Below are 22337 nucleotides of genomic sequence, written 5' to 3'. Positions count from 1 at the left end.
CACGGGTAGAACGTACAAACTTTTCATTGCCATACAATGAACTTAACTTATTCATTGCGGCATAAAGAAAATATTTGAATGTCAATCGTGGTATATAAATAAGGCATACAATGAAAGCGTTAGTACATGACCATGGTAAAGGAACATCAAGCACTGTAAAGACTAAATCAGAAATAAAGATACTTAATTGGCAAAGGTGGACACACAGTGGTGGCACAGTAGCACAGCGATAGAATTGCTGCCTTATAGCGTCAGAGACCTGGGTTCGATCCTGACCACGGGTGCTGGCAGTACGGAGTTTGTACGTCCATCCTGTGACCGCATGCGTTTTCGGGTGCTCTGGTTTCCTCCCACACTCCAAAGACATACAGGTTTGTAGGTTAATTCACTTGATATAAATGTTAAATTGTCCCTAGTGTGTGCAGGATAGTGCTAGTGTGCAGGGATCATAGGTCTGCGCGGACTCTGTGGGCCGAAGGGCCTGTTTCCACGCTGTATCTCTAAGCTAAACTACCAGAGAGATACGGGAACTGTGGATGCTGGAATCTTGAGAAAAACACAAAGTGCTGAAGGAAATCGGCGGGTCAGGCAGCATCTGTGGAGGGAATGGGCAATTCCTCCACAGATGTCTATTCCCTCCATACACGCTGCCTGACCCACCGAGTTCCCCCAATAATTAGCTGTCAGAATTTATTAACAATCGTGTTTTTTATCTGTCGCTTGAATGTTTGTTCTTGATATATAGCACATAAAATTATAATGGAATAGATGGAGAGAAAGCTCAGTTTATTCAAATAACCTAGATGGAAAGTTGTGATGAAGGAAGAACATGAATAATTTTATTGCCCATGAATAGCGAGAGACACCAAATCTGTGCTTAGAACCCAGATTTCAGCAGAATAATATGTTTGAACAGCCATCAAATAATATCAGTTCAACTCCAACATTTTCAGGATGTTTCATGGCATTGGTGATATACCACAAACATCAGCCTCTTTTAATCTCTACATCATATCTATTGCTTCAAAACAAAAGGAAGCGACTGTTTAAAAACACTCTTTAATAACAAATCGTGATATATTTTCATTGCGTAGTTTTCATTCCAGGAATGGGGGGTTGGTAGGAATGTATTTGGATGACAAATGCTATTTTGTGTCTGCATGTACACTTTTTGGTTCTGTTGCAGTCTATTTAGCTGTAACCAAGTGAACAATCCTATTCAGATTTCATACTAAATCATTGAAGGTTGATTTTGCTCACTTAAGATATCAAAGGTTGAATGTGACTTTTTACCTCGCGTTAATTTCCCACATCTTTCGTCCTTTGGGAATAGCTCTGCCCAAGACTAAGACATTGCAGAGGGTAGTGGATGTACCCATCATTGATTCCATCGACACTTCAGGCTGCCTTGGGAAAGCAGCCAATATAATCAAAGACTTGTCCCACCTGAGTTATTCCTCCTTCTCCCCTCTAGTGTGGGGTAGAAGATGCAGAAGCTTGAAAGCACAGACCACCAGTCTCGGAAACAATTTCTTCCCCTCTGCTTCCAGAAGCTAGGGTACTGTTCAATTCACCTCTACCCCATTGCGGGCATTGTCTCTGGAACTGATGCGCTCCAATGCTGAGAACTATATTCTATACTCTATATCTTCCCCTTTGCTCTACCTATTGTTTTATGATTATATTTATGTACATTATTACCTGATTTTGATTGGATAGCATGCAAAACAAAGTTTTCACGGTACATTGGTGTACACGTGACAATAATAAACCTAAACCTAAACCATTTATCTGTAACTTGAGAGGTTTGTTGGTGGCCTTGCAACCACAATTCCCACCGTTCCGTATTGTTAGTGATGTGGAACCATTGTCTCTGCTCTTTCCATTTAAATTGATCTGTTTAAAATGTTAACATTCCTCGGATGACTGATCAGTGTGGGTGCACAGTGCAAGATTCGCGCGGAGAGCACTAATTGACTCGCTGAATTGCATTCATTAATTAATGTAAATGACTTGGCAACATTTTATAATGTTAATAGCGTGTCCTCTGTTGATCTAACTATTCTGGAGGATGAGCAAAATTCACGCTATGAAAATTTAGGTGACCTAAGCTGACATATTGAAATGTGTGGGCCCATTTAGCAGAGGTTGGATGATGTGAATTGCTGGCATAGACTACAGACACGGACTTGACCTTGAAATGGCACAACTTTAATGGGGAGATGTACACGTTCTGATGAGCTAATAGTTAAAGGGATATGCACAATTAATGAAAAGTGGTGTCAGAAGTCACATTTATTATTATAGATTACAAGTCCTTGTGCCCATAATGCTGTCAAAATCCAGATTTCTCATTGTACCTGTACTTGTGCGTGTGACAATAAACTTGAATTATTATTTCAGCTTTAAAAGGAGACCAGGAAGTCAGAAAAGCATAATCGAAAGCAAGCCCAATCTCGGGTCATGAAACAAAATCATTGGTCGACTCCCGATCTCGCCCCCATGAATGATTTTAGATGCTGTAGGTGTGGTGCTTTATGAGATTAATGCTCCATGTCTTGATCTTCTTAGCACAAGAAAGCACTAGGCCATGTCAGGTAGAAAGAGCAGTCATTTTATAGATCATAAGAAATGGGAGCAGAAGTGGGGCCATTCAGCCCATCAAGTCTACTCTGCCATTCAATTATGGCTGATCTATCTCTCCCACCTAACCCAATTTTCTTGCCTTCTCCCCAAACCCCTGACACCTGTACAATCAATTAGTATTGATTGATATTAGAATCTTATATATCTCTGCCTTAAATATATCCACTGACTTGGCCTCCACAGCCTTCTGTGGCAAAGAATTCCACAAATTCACCGCCCTCTGATTTTTAGCACCCATATCCCCCAAAACCTCACCTTTTGAATGTTATTATTGTTACCTACCTCAAACAGCTCGTCCTATATACCAACCCCACTCTGTAGGGGAAAAGAAAATTGCCCCTCGGGTTCCTATTAAAACTTTCCCCTCTCACCGTAAACCTATGTCCCCAGGTTCTTGATTCCTCAACTGGATAAAAGACTCTGTGTATTGTCACTGTCTATTCCCCTCATGATCCTATACACCTCTATAAGTTCCCCCCTCAACCTCCTGCGCTGCCAGGAATAGTCTGCCCAACCTCTTCCCTTGAGCTCAGGTCCCTTGGGTCGTGGCAACAACCCATCACAATTCAGATCATTAATTTAAATAACCTAGTTTAACTTGTGGAGGGGCTTCAGCTATTACACGCACGGTGAATGCTTAATAATGTGTATATTGAGCTTGCATCAAAGGCCTTTTGTCTTGCATTCTCCATTGATGCCGCATTGCCCTTTTTCAAATATCTAAGTTGGAAACGAGAAACAGGTGCACATCCCAAAGCAATATTGATTCCTCAAATTGCCTGCCCACCAGCAAGGTGCCCTGGATAATTACTATGAATCATAGGGCCATTAATGGAATGGTGTGCATCTGCCGTGCATTAGAATATAAGGCCATTGTTGCAGTTGCAATTAATTCACATTTCATTCAATTGAAACATCGGTAGGTAGACACAAAATGCTGGAGTAACTCAGCGGGACAGGCAGCATCTCTGGAGGGATGGAATGGGTGACATTTCGGGTTGAGACCCTTCTTCAGACAATACTGATGTTGTTTATTCTGTGCAGTATGGGTTTGGGTATTTGCTCACCACTGGTTAATCTGAGAGATGAGTCCTGCTGTACCTACATAGGGCGAAGCTGACTGGCTCAATTATACAAGTTAGCAAAGTTATCAGTCGATTTAAGTTCAGAGTTTCTATTGGCACATCTGTAGGTGTGCCTTCTGTTTTGACTCCTTAAAAATAGAACCTCGACTTAGTGACGGAGGGAACTGCAGATGCTGGAATCTTGTGCAAAAACACAGTGTTGGAGGAGCTCAGTGGGTCAGGCAGCATTTGTGGAGAGAATGGACAGGCGTTTCTGGTTGGGACCACCGTCAGATTGACAGGAGTCTAGGAGGGAGAAGTGGGATTTGAAAGAAGGCCTGGTAAGTGATAAGCGAAGATTTTGTTTTAGAGTTCAGATTGATGTCAAATTAGGGTGACACAGTGGTGCAGTGGCAGAGTTGCTGCCTCACCGCGCCAGAGACCTGGGTTCGATCCTGACCACGGGCACTGCCTGTATGGAGTTTGCACGTTCTCCATACATGACCGTGTGAGTTTCCTCTGTGCTCCGGTTTCCTCCCACATTCCAAAGACGTGCAGGTTTGTAGGTTAATTGGCCTCAGTAAATTGTCCCGGGTTTGTAGGATAGAACTAGAGTATGGGTGATCTTTGGTCGGTGTGGACTCGGTGGGCCAAAGAGCTGTTTCCAGGCTGTATTTCTAAAACTAAAACTAAAAACATGCTTTGATGCAATAGGCCCAGACTTTTTCATGACATCCTTGGGTCAGGCTGGTGTAACACAGCCAGATTATCAACTGCCCGCTTTACATCTCCCCTTCAAGAAATATCTCTGGAGAACGTGGATAGGTGCCATTTTGGGTTGGGACAATTCTTCGGACTGATGTCAGTTTATACAAGTCAGCAAAGTTATCAGTAAAGTCGAAGAAAATTTATATTTAAAACTGCAGATTTAGCTGGCAATCTAAATGATCAGTGATGTCTCCCCTCGCCCATCGTCCCCGCAGTCTAACCACCGTCTTTTGGAATCTTGTGCAAAAACACAGTGTTGGCGGAGCTCAGTGGGTCAGGCAGCATTTGTGGAGAGAATGGACAGGCTCAAGAAGGATGAGAGGGGATCTTATCGAAAAGAAGGATGAGAGGGGATCTTATCGAAACGTATAAGATTATTAAGGTGTTGGACACGTTAGAGGCAGGAAACATGTTCCCAATGTTGGGGGAGTCCAGAACAAGGGGTCACAGTTTAAGAATAAGGGGTAGGCCATTTAGAACGGAGATGAGGAAGGAACCATCATCTCCAGGGACCTTAAATGGGGGGCCACCATCGACTCCACAGTCAAAAAGGCCCAACAGAGGATGTACTTCCTGCGGCAGCTGAGGAAACACAATGTGCCACAGGCAATGACGGTCCAATCCTATACTGCCATCGTAGAGTCTGTCCTCACCTTCTCCATCATGGTCTGGTTTGGCTCAGCCACCAAGCACGACATCCAGAGGCTGCAACGGATCGTTCGATCAGCTGAGAAGGTTGTTTGCTGCAACCTTCCCCCCCCCCCCCCCCCCCTTTGACGAACTGTACACTGCAAGGGCCAGGAAGCGAGCGGGCAAGATCATCTCTGACCCCTCTCACCCTGGCCACAAACTCTTTGAAGCACTTCCCTCTCGAAGGCGACTCCGGACTGTCAAAGCAGCCTTAGCCAGACATAAAAACAACTATTTTCCACGAGCAGTAGCTCTAATCAACCAAAAGTCTGTAGCCTCCTTTTGCTCTGGTGTTTTATTTCATTCACATGTTTAAACTATAATGTTTCATTCTTAATGTTTTAATGTTTTATGTTTTATTCTTCATTGTTTACTCTATGTCGTGTTGTTACTTGTGAGCAAAGCACCAAGTCAAATTCCTTGTATGTGTACATACTTGGCTAATAAAATGTATTCAATTCAATACAATTCAATTCAAAACACTCCTGACTCAAATGTTGTGCAAAGATGCATAACAGCATCTCATCTTTCGCTTGGGCAGCTTGCAACCCAGCTTCAAAGTCATCTTGTTGAATCTCATTGTCTGTGGTTGTTTTCACTTAGTCCACAGCTAACTATGGCCTATTTCCTTTATCATCGTTATTTTTTTGCATGTCTTTCATTCATTTATTCTATATCTCGCTACATCATCTATATCTCTCGTTCCCTTTCCCATGACTCTCAGTGTGAAGAAGGGTCTCGACCCGAAACTTCACCTATTCCTTTGCTCCAGGGATGCTGTCCTGCTGAGTTATTCCATCTTTTTGTGTCTACTGCATAATCAGATCATAAGTGAGAGTAGGCCATTCAGCCCATCAAGTCTACTCCGCCATTCAACCATGGCTAATAAATCTCTCCCTTCAAACCCCACCTAATTATCTCCTGAAGATAGATGCAAAATGCTGGAGTATCGTGTCAAGACCCTTCTTCATCTGTCTTCTTCTTTGCCTGAAGAAAGTCTCGACCCGAAACGTCACCCATTCCTTCAATCCAGTGATGCTGTCTGTCCCTCTGAGTTACTCCAGCATTTTGTGTCTTCGGCTTAAACCAGCATCTGCAGTTCCTTTAGTTGTCCTTCCCACAACAACTAATTATCTTCTGACTTATATTTAGTTTGAGTTCTACTAGATCAAATTACAACATTGATTCTGTCATGCCTGTGAGAGTTACGTCTAGGAAGATCTGAGCGTACATTCCCCTTGATGTCTGCTGTAGTTTGAATGACTTTGCAAATTTAAACTTATTTGGAGTTCAGAGAGAAATCTCTCCAGTGGTCGGAATCATTGCTGACACAAGAAGATCCTTGTGGTGTTGAATGTCTGCAGCTGAACACTTAGAAAGCAGTCATTTAGAGATGCAGCGCGGAAACAGGCACTTCGGCCCACCGGGTCCGCGCCGCCCAGCGATCCCCGCACATTAACACTATCCTACACACACTAGGGATAATTTTTACATTTACCCAGTCAATTAACCTACATACCTGTACGTTTTTGGAGTGTGGGAGGAAACCAAAGATCTCGGAGAAAACCCACGCAGGTCACGGGGAGAACGTACAAACACTACAGACAGCACCCGTAGTCGTGATCGAACCGGGTCTCCGGTGCTGCTAGCGCTATAAGGCAGCAACTCCACCGCAGCGCTACTGTGCAAGAGTGTAATTTAGTAGTGCAAGAATGTAATTTATTTTTAACCAACATCTTCACTCAGTAAAAAACAAAGCTATTGGCAATGTCATAATATTGAGTTTTGCTCAGAACTTGCTTGTTTATGAAGCAAAACACACAGTCCAAGTTGTAAGTGATAAATCATCCATTATTGGCTTCCAAATTACTCCTGATCCCTATCACTGCATCAAATGTTGGAACTTGGCGCCTCGCCTAGTTTTCTGTAGAAGCTGAGTTATTGCTATTCAGTCGGAGGTGTCTCACAATTGGTTGCCTCATGCACACTGTTATTGTCCCATTAGATTAGCACACATTTACGAGGATGTTGCCAGGACTTGAGGGCCTGAGCTATAGGGAGGAGTTGGGCAGGCTAGGATGTTATTCCTTGGAGCGCTGGGTGATGAAGGGTGATGTTGGAGAGGTGTAGAAGATAAAGAGGGGAAATATGTCGGGTAAATGCACAAATTATTTTACCCAGAGAAGGTGAATTAACATGAGACATTTGGAAAAGGTGCATGGATAGGAAAGGGTTTAGAGCGATGTGATGCATGGATAGGTTGGGCCAAAGGGCCTTTTTCCATGCTCTATGATTCAATATTTGAAATATTCCTTGCATACACCATGCAACCATGATTGCCGCAAAGATGCACATCTCCAGATTCGGGGACAGTTTCTTTCCAGCTGTTATCAGGCAACTTAATCATCCTACCACAACCAGAGCGCAGTCCTGAACAACCTACCGCTTTGGTGACCCTCGGACTACCTTTGATCGGACTTTGCTGGCTTTACCTTGCACTAAACGTTATTCCCTTATCATGTATCTGTACACTGTAAATGGCTCAATTGTAATCATGTATTATCCTTCTGCTGACCGGTTAGCACGCAACAAAAGCTTTTCACTGTACCTCTGAACACGTGACAATAAACTAAACTCAAGACTGCAACGATTTAAAGTTGCAAATCCCAAGGGAGAATAATATCCCACATTTTCAAACACAAAAAGATGACGTGCAGCCTGCTGAGCTCCTCCAGCAGATTGTTTATTGCTGCAAAAATGTGGAAGGTTGTCTGAATGACCCTTTCTCCTCCTCCTCCATATTTTTCCATAATAGCAATGGTTGGAATTTGGTTGCTTGTTTTTATGGCCCATATATTTTGTCGGGATAGATAAAGTGAAATGTACAGAATTTATTGATGCTTCATTTTTGGTTCGGCCGGTGAATTGCGAGATGTCTTTTCCATCAGTGAGGCAAAGCAATTTGCTGTCAACTGTATAAATTGTCCAATCTTGGCAATCGGGTCGCGGAGTACGAGTTGAGAAACTTGCCAGAAGTTGTTCTTACAAAGGAACGTTGGAGAGCGTTTTGGTGGGAACAACAGTACTGTTGAGCAGCCCCAAGGAATTCAGAATCGTAACGTGTTTGTGTACTTTAAATAGTGCGTCCGAGGGAATGGTGATATCCATATTAGCAGTGGTTATTGTACATCTATGATGAATGAGATGGTGATGCTTTTCTTCCCTTAACATTACTCCCAAGGACTAATATTTCCATTCAGCAGGCAAAGGGGTTGAGTACTGTCATTTCCGTAAAATGAGTTGATGCACATCTAATACTGTTTTGCTGACCTTCAAACCCAAGGGGATGATTTAATCACCCGTTTTGAATAAGCCACTTTGCTCCCAGCTAACTAACGTGCAGATTGTAACTTGGAACTGATAAATCCACCTTCTAAAGTCGGCAAAACTGTAAATTAACTCGGGCAAGTTCTCAGAACATTTTCTACCTTTAAATTGATGGCTGCACTGTCGCTGATCCCGGCACTTGTACGGAACTCAGAAAGGTTATTACCTTTTGCGGCCAGTCCACTACTGGCTCTCCTTTTCACATGCCCCTTACCTGACACTTTTCTTGCCTTCTCAATATATCTCTCGAGATCACCGAGCAACCAGTTCCACACTAAGAGCACAGATAACCACAAGGAACTGCAGAAGCTGGAATCCTGAGCAAAACACACAGTGCTGGGGACAGGACTGGACTGTGCAGGAGTTCTTCAGACTGGAGAAGAGTCCTGACTCGAACTGTCGCCTTTCATTCCCTCCACAAATTCTCCGGCAATTTGTTTTCCACAAATAACCACAGCTTTGTTAACTGCATCTTTTTTCCAATTTCTTTAGTTTATTGTCACCTGTTCTGAGGTACAGTGGAAAGCTTTTTGTTGCGTGCAATCCAGTCAGTGGAAAGACTAGATATGATTACAGTTCACAGAATAAAGGGTTATACGCACAGTGCAAGGTAAAGTCTGATTAAATATACTCCAAGGGTCTTTAATGAGGTAGATAGTAGCTCGGGGCCACTCTCTAGTTGTTGGTAGGATGGTTCAGTTGCCTGATAACAGCTGGGAAGAAACTGTCTCTGGAGGTATGTTTTTTCACACTTCTGTATCTCTTGCCTGATGGGAGAAGGTAGAAGAGGGAATGACTAAGATGAGACTGGTCCTTGATTATGCTACTGGCCTTGTTGAAGCAGCGTGAAGTATGGATGGAGTCAATGGAAGGGAGGTTGGTTTGTGTGATGGTCTGGGCTGCGTCCACAATTCTCTGCAACTTCTTGTGGTCTTGGTTGGGGCTGTTCCCAAACCGTGCTGTGGTGCATCACGATAAAATGCTTTCTACAGCACATATGCAGAAGTTGGTGAGAATGGTTGGGGATGTGCCAAACTATCTAAGCCTTCTCAGGAAGTAGAGGCGTTGGTGTGCTTTCTTGGCCATTGCTTTGATAGGGCTACTCCTGTTCTGATAATGAGATTTTCTATCATTTCTGATGAAGGATTATGGAATTCTCTGCCACAGAAGGCAATGTAGGCCAATTCAGTGGATGTATTCAAGAGAGAGTTAGATAAAGCTCTTGGGGCTAACGGAATCAAGGATTATGAGGAAAAAGCAGGAGTAGACAATAGGTGCAGGAGTAGGCCATTCGGCCCTTCGAGCCAGCACTGCTATTCAATGTGATCATGGCTGATCATTCTCAATCATAACCCCGTTCCTGCCTTCTCCCCATACCCCCTGACTCCGCTATCTTTAAGAGCTCTATCCAGCTCTCTCTTGAATGCATTCAGAGAATTGGCCTCCACTGCCTTCTGAGGCAGAGAATTCCACAGATTCACAACTCTCTGTGAAAAAGTTTTTCCTCATCTCCGTTCTAAATGGGCTACCCCTTATTCTTAAACTGTGGCCCCTGGTTCTGGACTCCCCCAACATTGGGAACATGTTTTCTGCCTCTAACGTGTCCAACCCCTTAATAATCTTATATGTTTCGATAAGATCCCCTCTCATCCATCTAAATTCCAGTGTATACAAGCCTGAGGTAGTGATTCCGGATTGAATGGCGATGCTGGCTCGAAAGGCCAAATGATCTACTCCTGCACCTACTTTCTATGTTTCTATGGATTGGAAACAATATCTCTGGTTCTCTTTCATAGATGGTTCCTTCTCGTGCCGAGTGTTTCCGGCTTTTGTTGGGTTGTTTTCAGATTTCTATTATTTTATGCAGTTTATATTTTATTTTAATGAAATTCAATTTAATTTTGGCTGACCAGAAAAAAAAGGGTTCATTAGAAGAGAGTAAACATTTTTACTTGTGCAAAATATATAACCCCCACCTTATCGCAAGCGTACATTTCAAATCAGTACTTTGCATTGCAGTGAGTGGTGTCTCCATAATCTTCAGAAAAATGATGCCATGTTTCTTAACAATGCAATATAATTCAGATCAAAATATGTTCTGATAGTTTGGAGTGACGTAATTAAGAGTCATTCAAGATATTTTTACGGCAGAGATAGATAGATTCTTGATTAGTACGGGTGTCGGGTTATGGGGAGAAGGCAGGAGAATGGGGTTGAGAGGGAGAGATAGATCAGCCATGATTGAATGGCGGAGTAGACTTGATGGGTCGAATGGCCTAATTCTCCTCCTATCACTTATCTATTTTGTTCTTTATCAATCTAACATTAATACTCTAGAGGTGGGAGGTTGAGGGAGGAAAAAAGAAATGAAAAGCAAGTAATTGCAGGTGCTGGAAATGGTAAACAACAACAGACAAATCGGAGATTATTCTGCAGGTCAGGCAGTATTGGAGAGAGGACAATTATGTTACATTTCCAGATCAATGCCACTTAAATTGACGGTGTATGGTCTTTGAAATGAAACACTAAACCGTTCCACTTCAGAGATGCTGCCTAACCTGTTGTGTAACCCAGCATGTTTTGTGTTCATATTAGAAAGAAACATCTGTTTGAGATGAGGGATATTTTCTTTGAAAGTGAGAATAATTTGGGGTGCTTCTTCATGGTTTGTTTTGTGCATTATATTTACATTTTGTTCCATGGATCTATTAGAGAGCTTGCACTGAACATTATACACCTTCGGGTCTAATTTTCCATTTGAAAGAATAAACAGTTTTTCTGCAGAATTTTACCCAGGGCAATCATCTAATATTAATTGCATTGATATTCTTCCCTTTTTTTGGCTTTGTTCTCAAAGGCAGGAAATGCAATTATAATTTGCATGCATTACTTGTGTGCAAAGTTTCAAGATTTTTGTATGAATTACTAATGAACTTTATTTAACCCAGGTGACTATCGATATATCTGAATGAATGAATGAATAAGTTTATTGGCTAAGTATGTGCATATACAAGGAATGTGCCTTGGTGATCCGCTCACAAATGACAACACAAATGACAAGTTAACAATCTGGTGCAGACATTTATGAATTAGGGTGGCACATTAGCACATTGGCTGTAGCTGTTGCCTCAGCGCCAGAGACCCGGGTTCAATCCTGCCCCCGGGTGCTGTCTGTGTGGAGTTTGCACATTTTTCCTATGACTGCTTGGATTTCCTACGGGTGCCATGGTTTCCTCCCACATCCTAAAGACGTGCGGGTTTGTAGAATAATTGGCCTCTGTAAAATTTGCCCTGGTGTGTGGGGATTAGATGAGAAAGTGGGATAACGTAGAATCGATGGTCAGCATGGACTAGGTGGGCCGAAGGGCTTGTTTCCATGCTGTATATCTAAACTAAATTAATCTTGAAGGCATTGGAATTAACTTTTATTGATGAAAAATGCCTAAAGAATATTTTATTCCCTTCTCAAGTGTAAGTATTTAGCACCGGGTGATTACCGAGTGTGAATAATAAAACTGGGTTATTTTAATCCACTCAGTCTATCAATCTACTGACAAATTTTTCTGAAAGAATTTGTGACATGCTAATGTGCTAAATAAATTTTCAGCTGTTGACCATTGCTACAATGATAAATTAAACTCAGGATTGCATTGTTCCCCGTTTCCAGATCGCCAGTCTAGAATTTCCGCCAAAAAAACTCTTTGGTAACCGGGATGAAAGAGTCATTGCTGAGAGACAATCCCATTTAGAGGTATGCTTTGCTTGGTCTTTATTCAGGGTATTTATCATAATATTACTGGAACTTTAGCTGTGAATATAAATGCTTATAACACACTGACGGCATTATTTTTCAATCTGCCTTCACTCATCTCCCTCTATTTACACACCTTCAGCTAGATCAGCTAAACTAACCAGTATTCATCCCGTCTTTTAAACGAAGCCAACAGTAATTTTCTCACCTGGATAATCTTGGTCTCTGCTGGATCACAGATATTCCCCTTATCCTCTTCGTTCTACCTGCTCACTCTCTTACTTTTCCAGTTGTGACGACAAATAAAATCAATCTGAAACCTGTAGTGGTGTAGTTGGTAGAGTTGCCGTCTCACATCACTAGAGATCCAGGTGACCCGCGGAGTATCCTTGATCGGACATTTCTGGCTTTACCTTGCACTAAACGTTATTCCCTTATGTATATGTACACTGTAAATGGCTTGATTGGAATCATGTATTGTCTTTCTGCTGACTGGATAGCATGCAAAAAATGTTGTTCAGTGTACCTCTGTACACGTGACAATAAATTAGACTGGAGGTTCAATCCTGATCTCAGGTGCTGTCTGCGCATTCTTCCTGGCACCACACAAATTTCCTCTGGGTGCTCTGGTTTCCTCCCACATTTCAAATACGCGCGGGTTTATCGGTTAATTTGCCTCTGTAAATTACCCCTAGTGTGCAGGGAGTGGATGAAAAGGGGAGATAAAATAGAACTAGTGTAAACGGGCGATAAATGTGGACTCGGTGGCTGAAGAGGCTATGTCCATGCTGTATCTTTAAAGTAAATTAAACTCCATTCACTCATCTGACGGTATCATTGCTATATCCAAACTAGTTCCTCTTTCAAACCATCCATTGATCCTTCAACATTTGTATATTTGAGATTGATATAAAGATCTGTTTCTTTTCTGGTTTCCCATTTCATTGTTTTTGTGTACATGAATAAATCCAATCATTGTTGCTTACTTAGTGTTTATTGGTGCTACATTGTAAATCAGATTGTTAAAAAAAAAATATTATGTAAATCAAATTATTAAAATTTGTATTAGTATCCATATAATTTTAAAGGACAGTAAAATATCAATGTGAATTTTAAAATTCTCTGGATGCATGCTGTTATATTTGTAATAATCCTTCAGGCTTATCACCACCTGCTAGCGGCGTTCTTTCAATACCCATTTTGGGGATACCTGTAATTTAATACCATGGATAGTGAAGGGCCTAGATAGAGTGGGTGTGGAGAGGATGTTCCCACTGGTGGGAGAGTCCACGATGTCAGTCCAAGATGTCAGCGCCATGCAAAAGGCAAAAAGTGCCATTTGTACATTCAAGCCACCTCCAGTTACATTATCTTGAATGGTTAAAGTTGAGGGTTGAAATTATGGAATTCTCTGAAACAATAGGACATAAGGCAGGCACAAAATGCTGGAGTAACTCAGCGGGACAGGCAGCGTCTCTGGAGCAAAGGAGTGGGTGACGTTTTGGGTCGAGACCCTTCTTCAGACTAGGACATAAGGCAGAGTGTAGGAAGGAACTACAGATGCTGGCTTTAAACTGAAGATAGACATAAAAAGCTGGAGTAACTCAGCGGGTCAGGCAGCATCTCTGAAGAGAAGGAATAGGTGAGGTTTCGGGTCTCTTCGGACATGTATACCCTCCCTGAGTCAACATTTTGGTCGACCCACCCATTCCTGCTCTTTCCCCATAGCTCAACAAATATTCCCCTTCAGATATATCCAATTCCTTATAAAAAATTGTTAATGACTCTCTTTCCATCACACTTTCAGGCAGTGCATTACATATCTTAAAAGTGGTCTCCAATGTTACCTTTGAAAACTGTACAAAGAGGATTTTGCACTTGCAAAGCACTACACCCCGTGTGAGTTTTCACCGTCGCACAGACCAGTCTTCCCACCGTTGACTCCATCTACATCTGACCCTGCCTCAGAAAAGCAGCCAACATAATCAAAGACTTGTCCCTCTCCTGTCCAGCACAAGGTACAGAAGCTGGAAAGCGCACACCACCAGACTCAGGAACAGCTTCTTCCCCTCTGTTATCAGGCTTCAGAATGGTCTTTCCATAAGCTAGGATGCAGTCCATTTTACCTCTACCTCATTTCTGACATTAGACTTTGTCTCTGGAACTAGTGCACTACAATGCAGTGAACTGTTTCCTGCAATCTGTATCTTCCCCTTTGCCCTACCTATTGTACTTGAGTCTAATGTGATTGCATTGATGATTAGTATTACATAATGTGATTGGATAGAAATGGAATGGAAAGAATGGGTCGACTATTCAAGGGAATTTAGAAGGATGAGAGGGGATCTTATAGAAAACTATAACATTCTTAACGGATTGGACAAGCTAGATGCAAGAAAAATGTTCCCCATGTTTGGGGAGTCCAGAACCAGGGTCACAGTTTAAGAATAAGGGGTAGACCATTTAGGACTAAGATGAGGAAAAACTTTTTCACCCAGAGAGTTGTGAATCTGTGGAATTCTCTGCCACAGAAGACAGTGGAGGCCAATTCACGGGACGTATTCGAGAGAGAGTTAGATATAGCTCTTGGGGCTAACGGAATCATAGAAGCATAGGAAATAGAAACCTAGAAAATAGGTGCACGAGGAGGCCATTTCGAGCCAGCACCGCCATTCATTGTGATCATGACTGATCAAAAGATATCGGGGAGAAAGCAGGAACGGGGTACTGATTTTGGATGATCAGCCATGATCATATTGAATAGTGGTGCTGGCTTGAAGGGTCGATTGACCTACTCCTGCATCTATTTTCTATGCTTCTATGGATAGCATGCAAACCAAAGCTTTACATTGCACCTCGGTACACATGACAACAAACCTAAACCTTGAGGCCGGTGTGGGCAAGTTGGGCCGAAGGGCCTGTTTCTACATTGTATCACTCTATGATTCTAAGGAAGGGAATTTATGATTTCATGAAAAATTCCGGATACTTTCTCTTGTGATTATTTTGCCAATTACTCAATCTGTGTTTGCCTGATAGCAATGGATAGATTGAAAATCCTGCAGGTTTTCCCATTACCGATTAAACAATTGCATATTTAAAGCGGAGTTTGGCAGATTAGTTGATTAGTTCAGGAATCAAGGGTTATGGAGCGAAGGCAGGAGAATGGGGTTGAGAGGGAAAGATGGATAGATCAGCCACGATTGAATGGCGGAGTAGACCTGATGGGCCGAGTGGCCTAATTCTGCTCCGAGAACTTATGAACTTATGAATTACAACATGTTCTCGACTCTTTTTTTGTTTTGCAGAGATACCTCAGGAACTTTTTTGCGTTGATTTTGAAGTCTCCAACCTCACCACTGAACCTATCCAAAGAAGATTTTACATTGTCGAAGCACACGCTATGTGAGTTTACGCCATTCTTCAGGAAAGGAGTTTTTGACTTCAGCAGTCACGGAACTGGATAATTAAATGAGAAAAACGGGTAGTAACCAGGACCAAAAGCAGTGCCTTTTCACTTTCCATCCAAATCTTCTAATTATGCAGGCAGATTATCTCACAAAGAGCATGTCCAATTTCTTTTTTCAAAAAAATATTTACAAAAACACCTCCATAAAGTTTGAAGTATTCTACATGTAATATCTATAGGCTTTTTTTAAAAACTGTTTTGCTTCCACAGGCCATTTATAATAGATCTCTCCAGCAACCAAATGCACATTTTTACAGTGTAAATATTTCACCAAACCAGTTGCAAATTATCAAATCTTTCACCCACTGTTTATCTAGATAAAACAAACAAAAAAGATATTTATCTCATTGTAATTATGACTTAATCTACCACTTAATTCTACTACTAAAACTACAGAGATCAACTTTGAGTTTCCATGTTTAGAAATAAGTTTACTGGTCCCTTATGGTTCCATAGTGACATTTCTGATATGGGGGGAGAAAAAAAATGTTTTATTAATTTATTTTGTTATTTGTCCCACTAGTTTATAGACAATAGACAATAGGTGCAGGAGTAGGCCATTCAGCCCTTCGAGCCAGCACCGCCATTCAATACGATCATGGCTGATCACTCTCAATCAGTACCCCGTTCCTGCCTTCTCCCCATACCCCCTCACTCTGCTATCCTTAAGAGCTCTATCCAGCTCTCTCTTGAAAGCATCCAACGAACTGGCCTCCACTGCCTTCTGAGGCAGAGAATTCCACACCTTCACCACTCTCTGACTGAAAAAGTTCTTCCTCATCTCCGTTCTAAATGGCCTACCCCTTATTCTTAAACTGTGGCCCCTTGTCCAACATTGGGAACATGTTTCCTGCCTCTAATGTGTCCAATCCCCTAATTATCTTATATGTTTCAATAAGATCCCCCCTCATCCTTCTAAATTCCAGTGTATACAAGTTTAAGACAATTGTTCTAAATATTTGCAGCAATCTATAGTCCTGTGTATCTTTGGGTGTGGATAGAGGCCTGAGTTAACAAAAAAATATAGATCTTCCATTTCTGCTCTTTTCTATTCAATCCTCCGGAAAATGTAATAAATGTAATTGATGGCAATTTGAGGATCACTCGTATCTAGAACGATGGGTAGCTATATAACTCCTCAAAACCTAAGTCCAAACAATGCAGCAACCAGCTTCCATAGCTATAGCCAGGCTTTTGTTGTATGGTGTTTGGACTAAAGTTTAGAAAAATGTAGAACATTTTAGACAACATTTCCCATTACAATAAATTTATATTTAGTGTAGTGTAATTCTAAGATTTTATTCTCTTAATTATTGTGAGAGCTATATTGCTTTGTCTAAATGTACTGTAGATGCAGGGAATTAAAAATAAAAACAAAGTTAAAGATAATCAGGTCAGGCAAGGGAGAGAGAGAGAGAAAGGTTTAATGTTTAGAGTAGAATAAACGCTGATTGTTGTAACCGAGTTGTTTTTAATAATATATTCCTTTATTCGTCCCACACCGGGGAAATTTACAAAAATTCACCATTTTTTCCTCTTGATTCTCCTGTATAATCTCAGGCTTTGAGTTCAAGATGGGCTCTGGGAAACAGGTTTTAAAACTTTTGCAGAAATAAACCACCGTACCTTCATAAGGAGCATTATTTCAAGAAACAATCCACTCCACTTGGTTAAATTAGCAAATTGTTGCAGTCTGAGGAAGGGTCTTGACCCAAAACGTCACTCACTCCTATCCAGAGATGCTGCCAGTCCCGCTGAGTTACACCAGCGTTTTGTGTCTATCTTTGGTTTAAACTAACATCTGCAGTTCCTTCCTACATAAAGGGACTAAAGTCTAAAGGTCATTAATATTAAAATTTGCATTCAACTAAACTTAGTTTAGTCATCTCTAATCTCTATCAGGAGAAACTCAATGCAAGAATATCACATTGGAAATAGTAGCAAGATGTAATTTATCTTTTAATAAATCTTTTAATCAGATTTGTACTTGTTAGGCAAAACTGAACAGAAATAAACAGAAAATGCTGGGAATAGTTGGGTCAGACAGCTTCTGTGGTGAGCAAAGCAAAGTTGATGTTTCGGATTAAATAACCCTTTCATGGATCTAAAATATATATAGGCTGTTATGTCAGCAATTAGTCCTCACCTGTTCTCCAGTCTATAAAAACAATGTCAAAACATTTGTTTTCACTTTTAATGTTAATGTGATTGTGGGGTTATCAACAATAATTTCCAAACAACTATATGTATTTACTTCAAATATTGCCTTTTAAAGTGGTAATATGGTCGAGGTACCTGACCTGACGACACTTGTTGAGATTTCTCACGTTAGTGAGTTGCAACACTCCATGCGTTGACTCTGTATGTCCCAGAGAATCCGAAGCATGCTAAACTGGTTAGAATGGAATGGATACACAAGAGAATGCGGACGCTGAATCTTGTACAAAGTGCTGGAAAAACTCAGCAGGCCAGGCAGTGTCTGTGGAGGGAAATGGACAGACTGATGTAGGGTCTTGACCCGAAACGTTTGTCTAATTTCCTCCACTAATGTTGCCTGGCCTGCTGAGTTCCTCTGACTGTTTTTGTTTTAATGGAAGGGAATGGTTTAGAAGTATGAGTAAACCAGAAAGGAACTTTATGGGCTGGATTTGTTGGCCAATTTCCCTCTATAACTGTAATGGCAGTTTCTAACCCTTCTCAAAGTCCAACTTTGATAGCCATTACTGCTCGGGGATGGAATGGAGGTATAGCTTACACACACACCGCACTCTGAGATAACAAAAACGAATCTTCCAAGCGCTGTTTTTTGATTAAATGGTCTTTATTAAAGTAGCACAAATTAAAAGGGTAATTCATAACTTTTCGTTCTTATCAACTGTTTCTTCTTCAAACAATACAGTAAAAATCGTGTAGTCGTTACCATGTAGTCCTTGTGAGTGTGGCTGGCGCGAGTGTGGCAGTCGCGAGTGTGACTGGCGCGAGTGTGGCAGTCGTGAGTGTGGCAGACGTGAGTGTGACTGGCGCAGGGTGTGGTAAAAAACTATTCTCTCCATCCTCCGAGACTAAACTGACCCACAATCTCTGTGGTTACGCTAGCCTCCTCTGATGTGGACACTCTCCATTACGTATCTAATCACACCCACAAGCATGCAAAAAAGACAGAAACTAGAAATATTAAACATAGCCATAATACAACGACAGTAACTAAATTAAGCGTAAATGGCTCCTACACATCAGCCCCTAATTGTTCTGAGTACATAATGAAGCAATTACCAATTGATACCAAAAGGAGCTAGAAAAACTTAATATTTATCAAAAACAAAAGTAATATGCATTATATGTTGGCATTCAAACTTCTTTAGCGATTCTTCAATCTTCTCCTTTACCTTCTAAAAGTAGACATATCTTGGTTATCGGTCTTACCAAGATGTCCTTAGTCTGAAGTCGTACAGTAAGCACAAAACCTTTAACGTCTGGCATGATCTCCAGTATCTTTTTACGAAGTTTCGACAAGATGTGATTTCTTCCTCCATGTCCGATCTGTTCATGAATATGTCGTAACAGCAATGTTGAAATATGAAAGTCCTTTGAGAGAATAATAGGATGCTTAACTTCTTCAGGCATCGCTAGTTTATTTAGGCGACCACCTACTCTCAGAAGTCCTTTATCCAGTATCGGGTCAAGCCTGTATAAATCACTACTTCTTTTAACACCATGTTCACCAGCTTGTAATGCTGATAGCTCTTCCTTATATTCTTGTCTTTGACAGAAAGAGATAACTGCATTTTCTGCCATAAAAAGATCATCCGGACATAAACACTGTCCACGGTATGATGCCTTAACCTTTTCTTTCAGCTTGCCGGGATCCGATTCAAAGCTACTCATAGCAGCCCGAGTTTCCTTTCTCTTACAAGTCCACTGCAAAAGCAATGTTTTTAATTTAAGAAACCAAGCTACCACAGTCTTCAACTTATTCCATGATGAGAAATGGGTAATTAAATAGTTTGTTGAATCCAATGGGTCCTTAATAATGGCGTTCACTAAGATGTCTTGCTTGATCTCCGGATCATTAGCAGAGATTTTAGTTTCCAGGTTAAACTTTGGCCATTCTCGGTCTGGTTTACCTAGAAACTCTGGCCCACTGATCCATCTCTTACTGCTTAAGAAGCGGTCTGCTGTTAATCCTCTAGAGGCTTCATCTGCAGGATTTTCCTTGGTATTAATATACTTCCACTGTGATACATTAGTAGCATCCCTTACAAAAGGGATCCTGTTTGCGACAAATGTTAGGAAGCGTTTATTTTCATTGTTGATGTACCTCAGCACTGTCATGCTATCAGTCCAGAAGGTAGATTCCTCCAGCTTAAGCTGCAGTTATGGCGAGTCTGGAGGCTTGTTCTTTGTTAAAGAAGTTTATTGCGGCAGCAATATTCGATTACAAAGTATAACAAACGAAATTACAGACAACCATTAAATCAAACTGTTCGCTTCGAAGTTCTCTTCACTCTGACTGGTTTTGGGCGCCAAAACAACCACCTGACCTAGCTGGCCAATCCGAGGGTTCGACTCACAGGACAAATCCCTATGGTCGCTACACAGTTCTTTTTGCAGCAATATGTCAATTCTGACAGCTAAGACTGCGGCTGCAAGCTCCATTCTGGGAATCGTCATTTGCTTGAATGGTGCCACTATGGCCTTTCCCATTAAGAATGCAGCATGTACTTCATTGTTATCATTTCCCAGTCTCAGATATCAAACAGTACCATAACCACTTTCACTTGCGTCAGAAAAGTGATGCAGCAGTGCAAATTTGATTCGACCAAAGTTTGTAGGCTTCATTCACCGGTCCACTCTGAACTCCGAGATCTTGTCGAGATCTTCTAACCACTCTGTCCATCGCTGAGAGAAGATTTGCGTTATACTCTCATCCCATCCAAGGTTCTTCTTACAGAGATCCTGCACAATTAACTTGGCTGGTAGTGTAAATGGTGCAAGAAATCCCAACGGATCGTAAACAGAACCAATCACGGACAGGATTCCCCGTCTTGTACATGGTCGCTCCTGAATCGAGATTCTGAACTTGAACACATCTGTTTCAAAGCACCAGTGCAATCCCAGTGCTCTCTCCATGGGCAGATTGTCTTTGTCCAAATCCAACTCCCGGGTCTTCTTGGCTCTGTTATCCAGTGGAATGATTTCCAATACAGCACGGCTGTTGCTAATCCATTTCGATAGCATGAATCCTCCCTTGTTGCAGAGGGAAGTCAAATAGACAATAGACAATAGACAATAGGTGCAGGAGTAGGCCATTCAGCCCTTCGAGCCAGCACCGCCATTCAATGCGATCATGGCTGATCACTCTCAATCAGTACCCCGTTCCTGCCTTCTCCCCATGCCCCCTCACTCCGCTATCCTTAAGAGCTCTATCCAGCTCTCTCTTGACAGCATCCAATGAACTGGCCTTCACTGCCTTCTGAGGCAGAGAATTCCACACCTTCACCACTCTCTGACTGAAAAAGTTCTTCCTCATCTCCGTTCTAAATGGCCTACCCCTTATTTTTAAACTGTGGCCCCTTGTTCTGGACTCCCCCAACATTGGGAACATGTTTCCTGCCTCTAATGTGTCCAATCCCCTAATTATCTTATATGTTTCAATAAGATCCCCCCTCATCCTTCTAAATTCCAGTGTATACAAGCCCAATCGCTCCAGCCTTTCAACATACGACAGTCCCGCCATTCCGGGAATTAACCTAGTGAACCTACGCTGCACGCCCTCCATAGCAAGAATATCTTTCCTCAAATTTGGAGACCAAAACTGCACACAGTACTCCAGGTGCGGTCTCACCAGGGCCCGGTACAACTGTAGAAGGACCTCTTTGCTCCAATACTCAACTCCTCTTGTTATGAAGGCCAACATTCCATTGGCTTTCTTCACTGCCTGCTGTACCTGCATGCTTCCTTTCATTGACTGATGCACTAGGACACCCAGATCTTGTTGAACTCCCCTTCCTCCTAACTTGACACCATTCAGATAATAATCTGCCTTTCTATTCTTACTTCCAAAGTGAATAACCTCACACTTATCTACATTAAACTGCATCTGCCATGTATCCGCCCACTCACACAACCTGTCCAAGTCACCCTGCAGCCTTATTGCATCTTCCTCACAATTCACACTACCCCCCAGCTTAGTATCATCTGCAAATTTGCTAATGGTACTTTTAATCCCTTCGTCTAAGTCATTAATGTATATCGTAAATAGCTGGGGTCCCAGCACCGAACCTTGCGGTACCCCACTGGTCACTGCCTGCCATTCCGAAAGGGACCCATTTATCCCCACTCTTTGCTTTCTGTCTGTCAACCAATTTTCTATCCATGTCAGTACCCTACCCCCCAATACCATGTGCCCTAATTTTGCCCACTAATCTCCTATGTGGGACCTTGTCGAAGGCTTTCTGAAAGTCGAGGTACACCACATCCACTGACTCTCCCCTGTCAATTTTCCTAATTACATCCTCAAAAAATTCCAGTAGATTTGTCAAGCATGATTTCCCCTTCGTAA

At 41.8% G+C, this 22337-nt stretch overlaps 1 protein-coding gene across 1 annotated transcript in view; it reads left to right on the top strand.

The window, feature by feature from the left end:
* The window catches only part of kif16ba (kinesin family member 16Ba), a 126599-nt gene extending 105430 nt beyond the window's left edge, over positions 1–21169 (top strand). Inside the window, exons 25-26 of the mRNA XM_078405662.1 lie at positions 12223–12306; positions 15615–21169. Of these exons, the coding sequence (XP_078261788.1) occupies positions 12223–12306; positions 15615–15773 (243 nt within the window). The 3' untranslated portion in view covers positions 15774–21169. The remainder of the gene's footprint in view (positions 1–12222; positions 12307–15614) is intronic.
* Positions 21170–22337: the final 1168 nt, after the last annotated feature.

Source organism: Rhinoraja longicauda, chromosome 9, assembly GCF_053455715.1.
Source record: "Rhinoraja longicauda isolate Sanriku21f chromosome 9, sRhiLon1.1, whole genome shotgun sequence".
In the NCBI taxonomy this organism is placed as follows: domain Eukaryota; kingdom Metazoa; phylum Chordata; class Chondrichthyes; order Rajiformes; family Arhynchobatidae; genus Rhinoraja; species Rhinoraja longicauda.
Note: the sequence above shows the minus strand (reverse complement) of the source record. Positions and strands in the feature narration are given on the sequence as shown.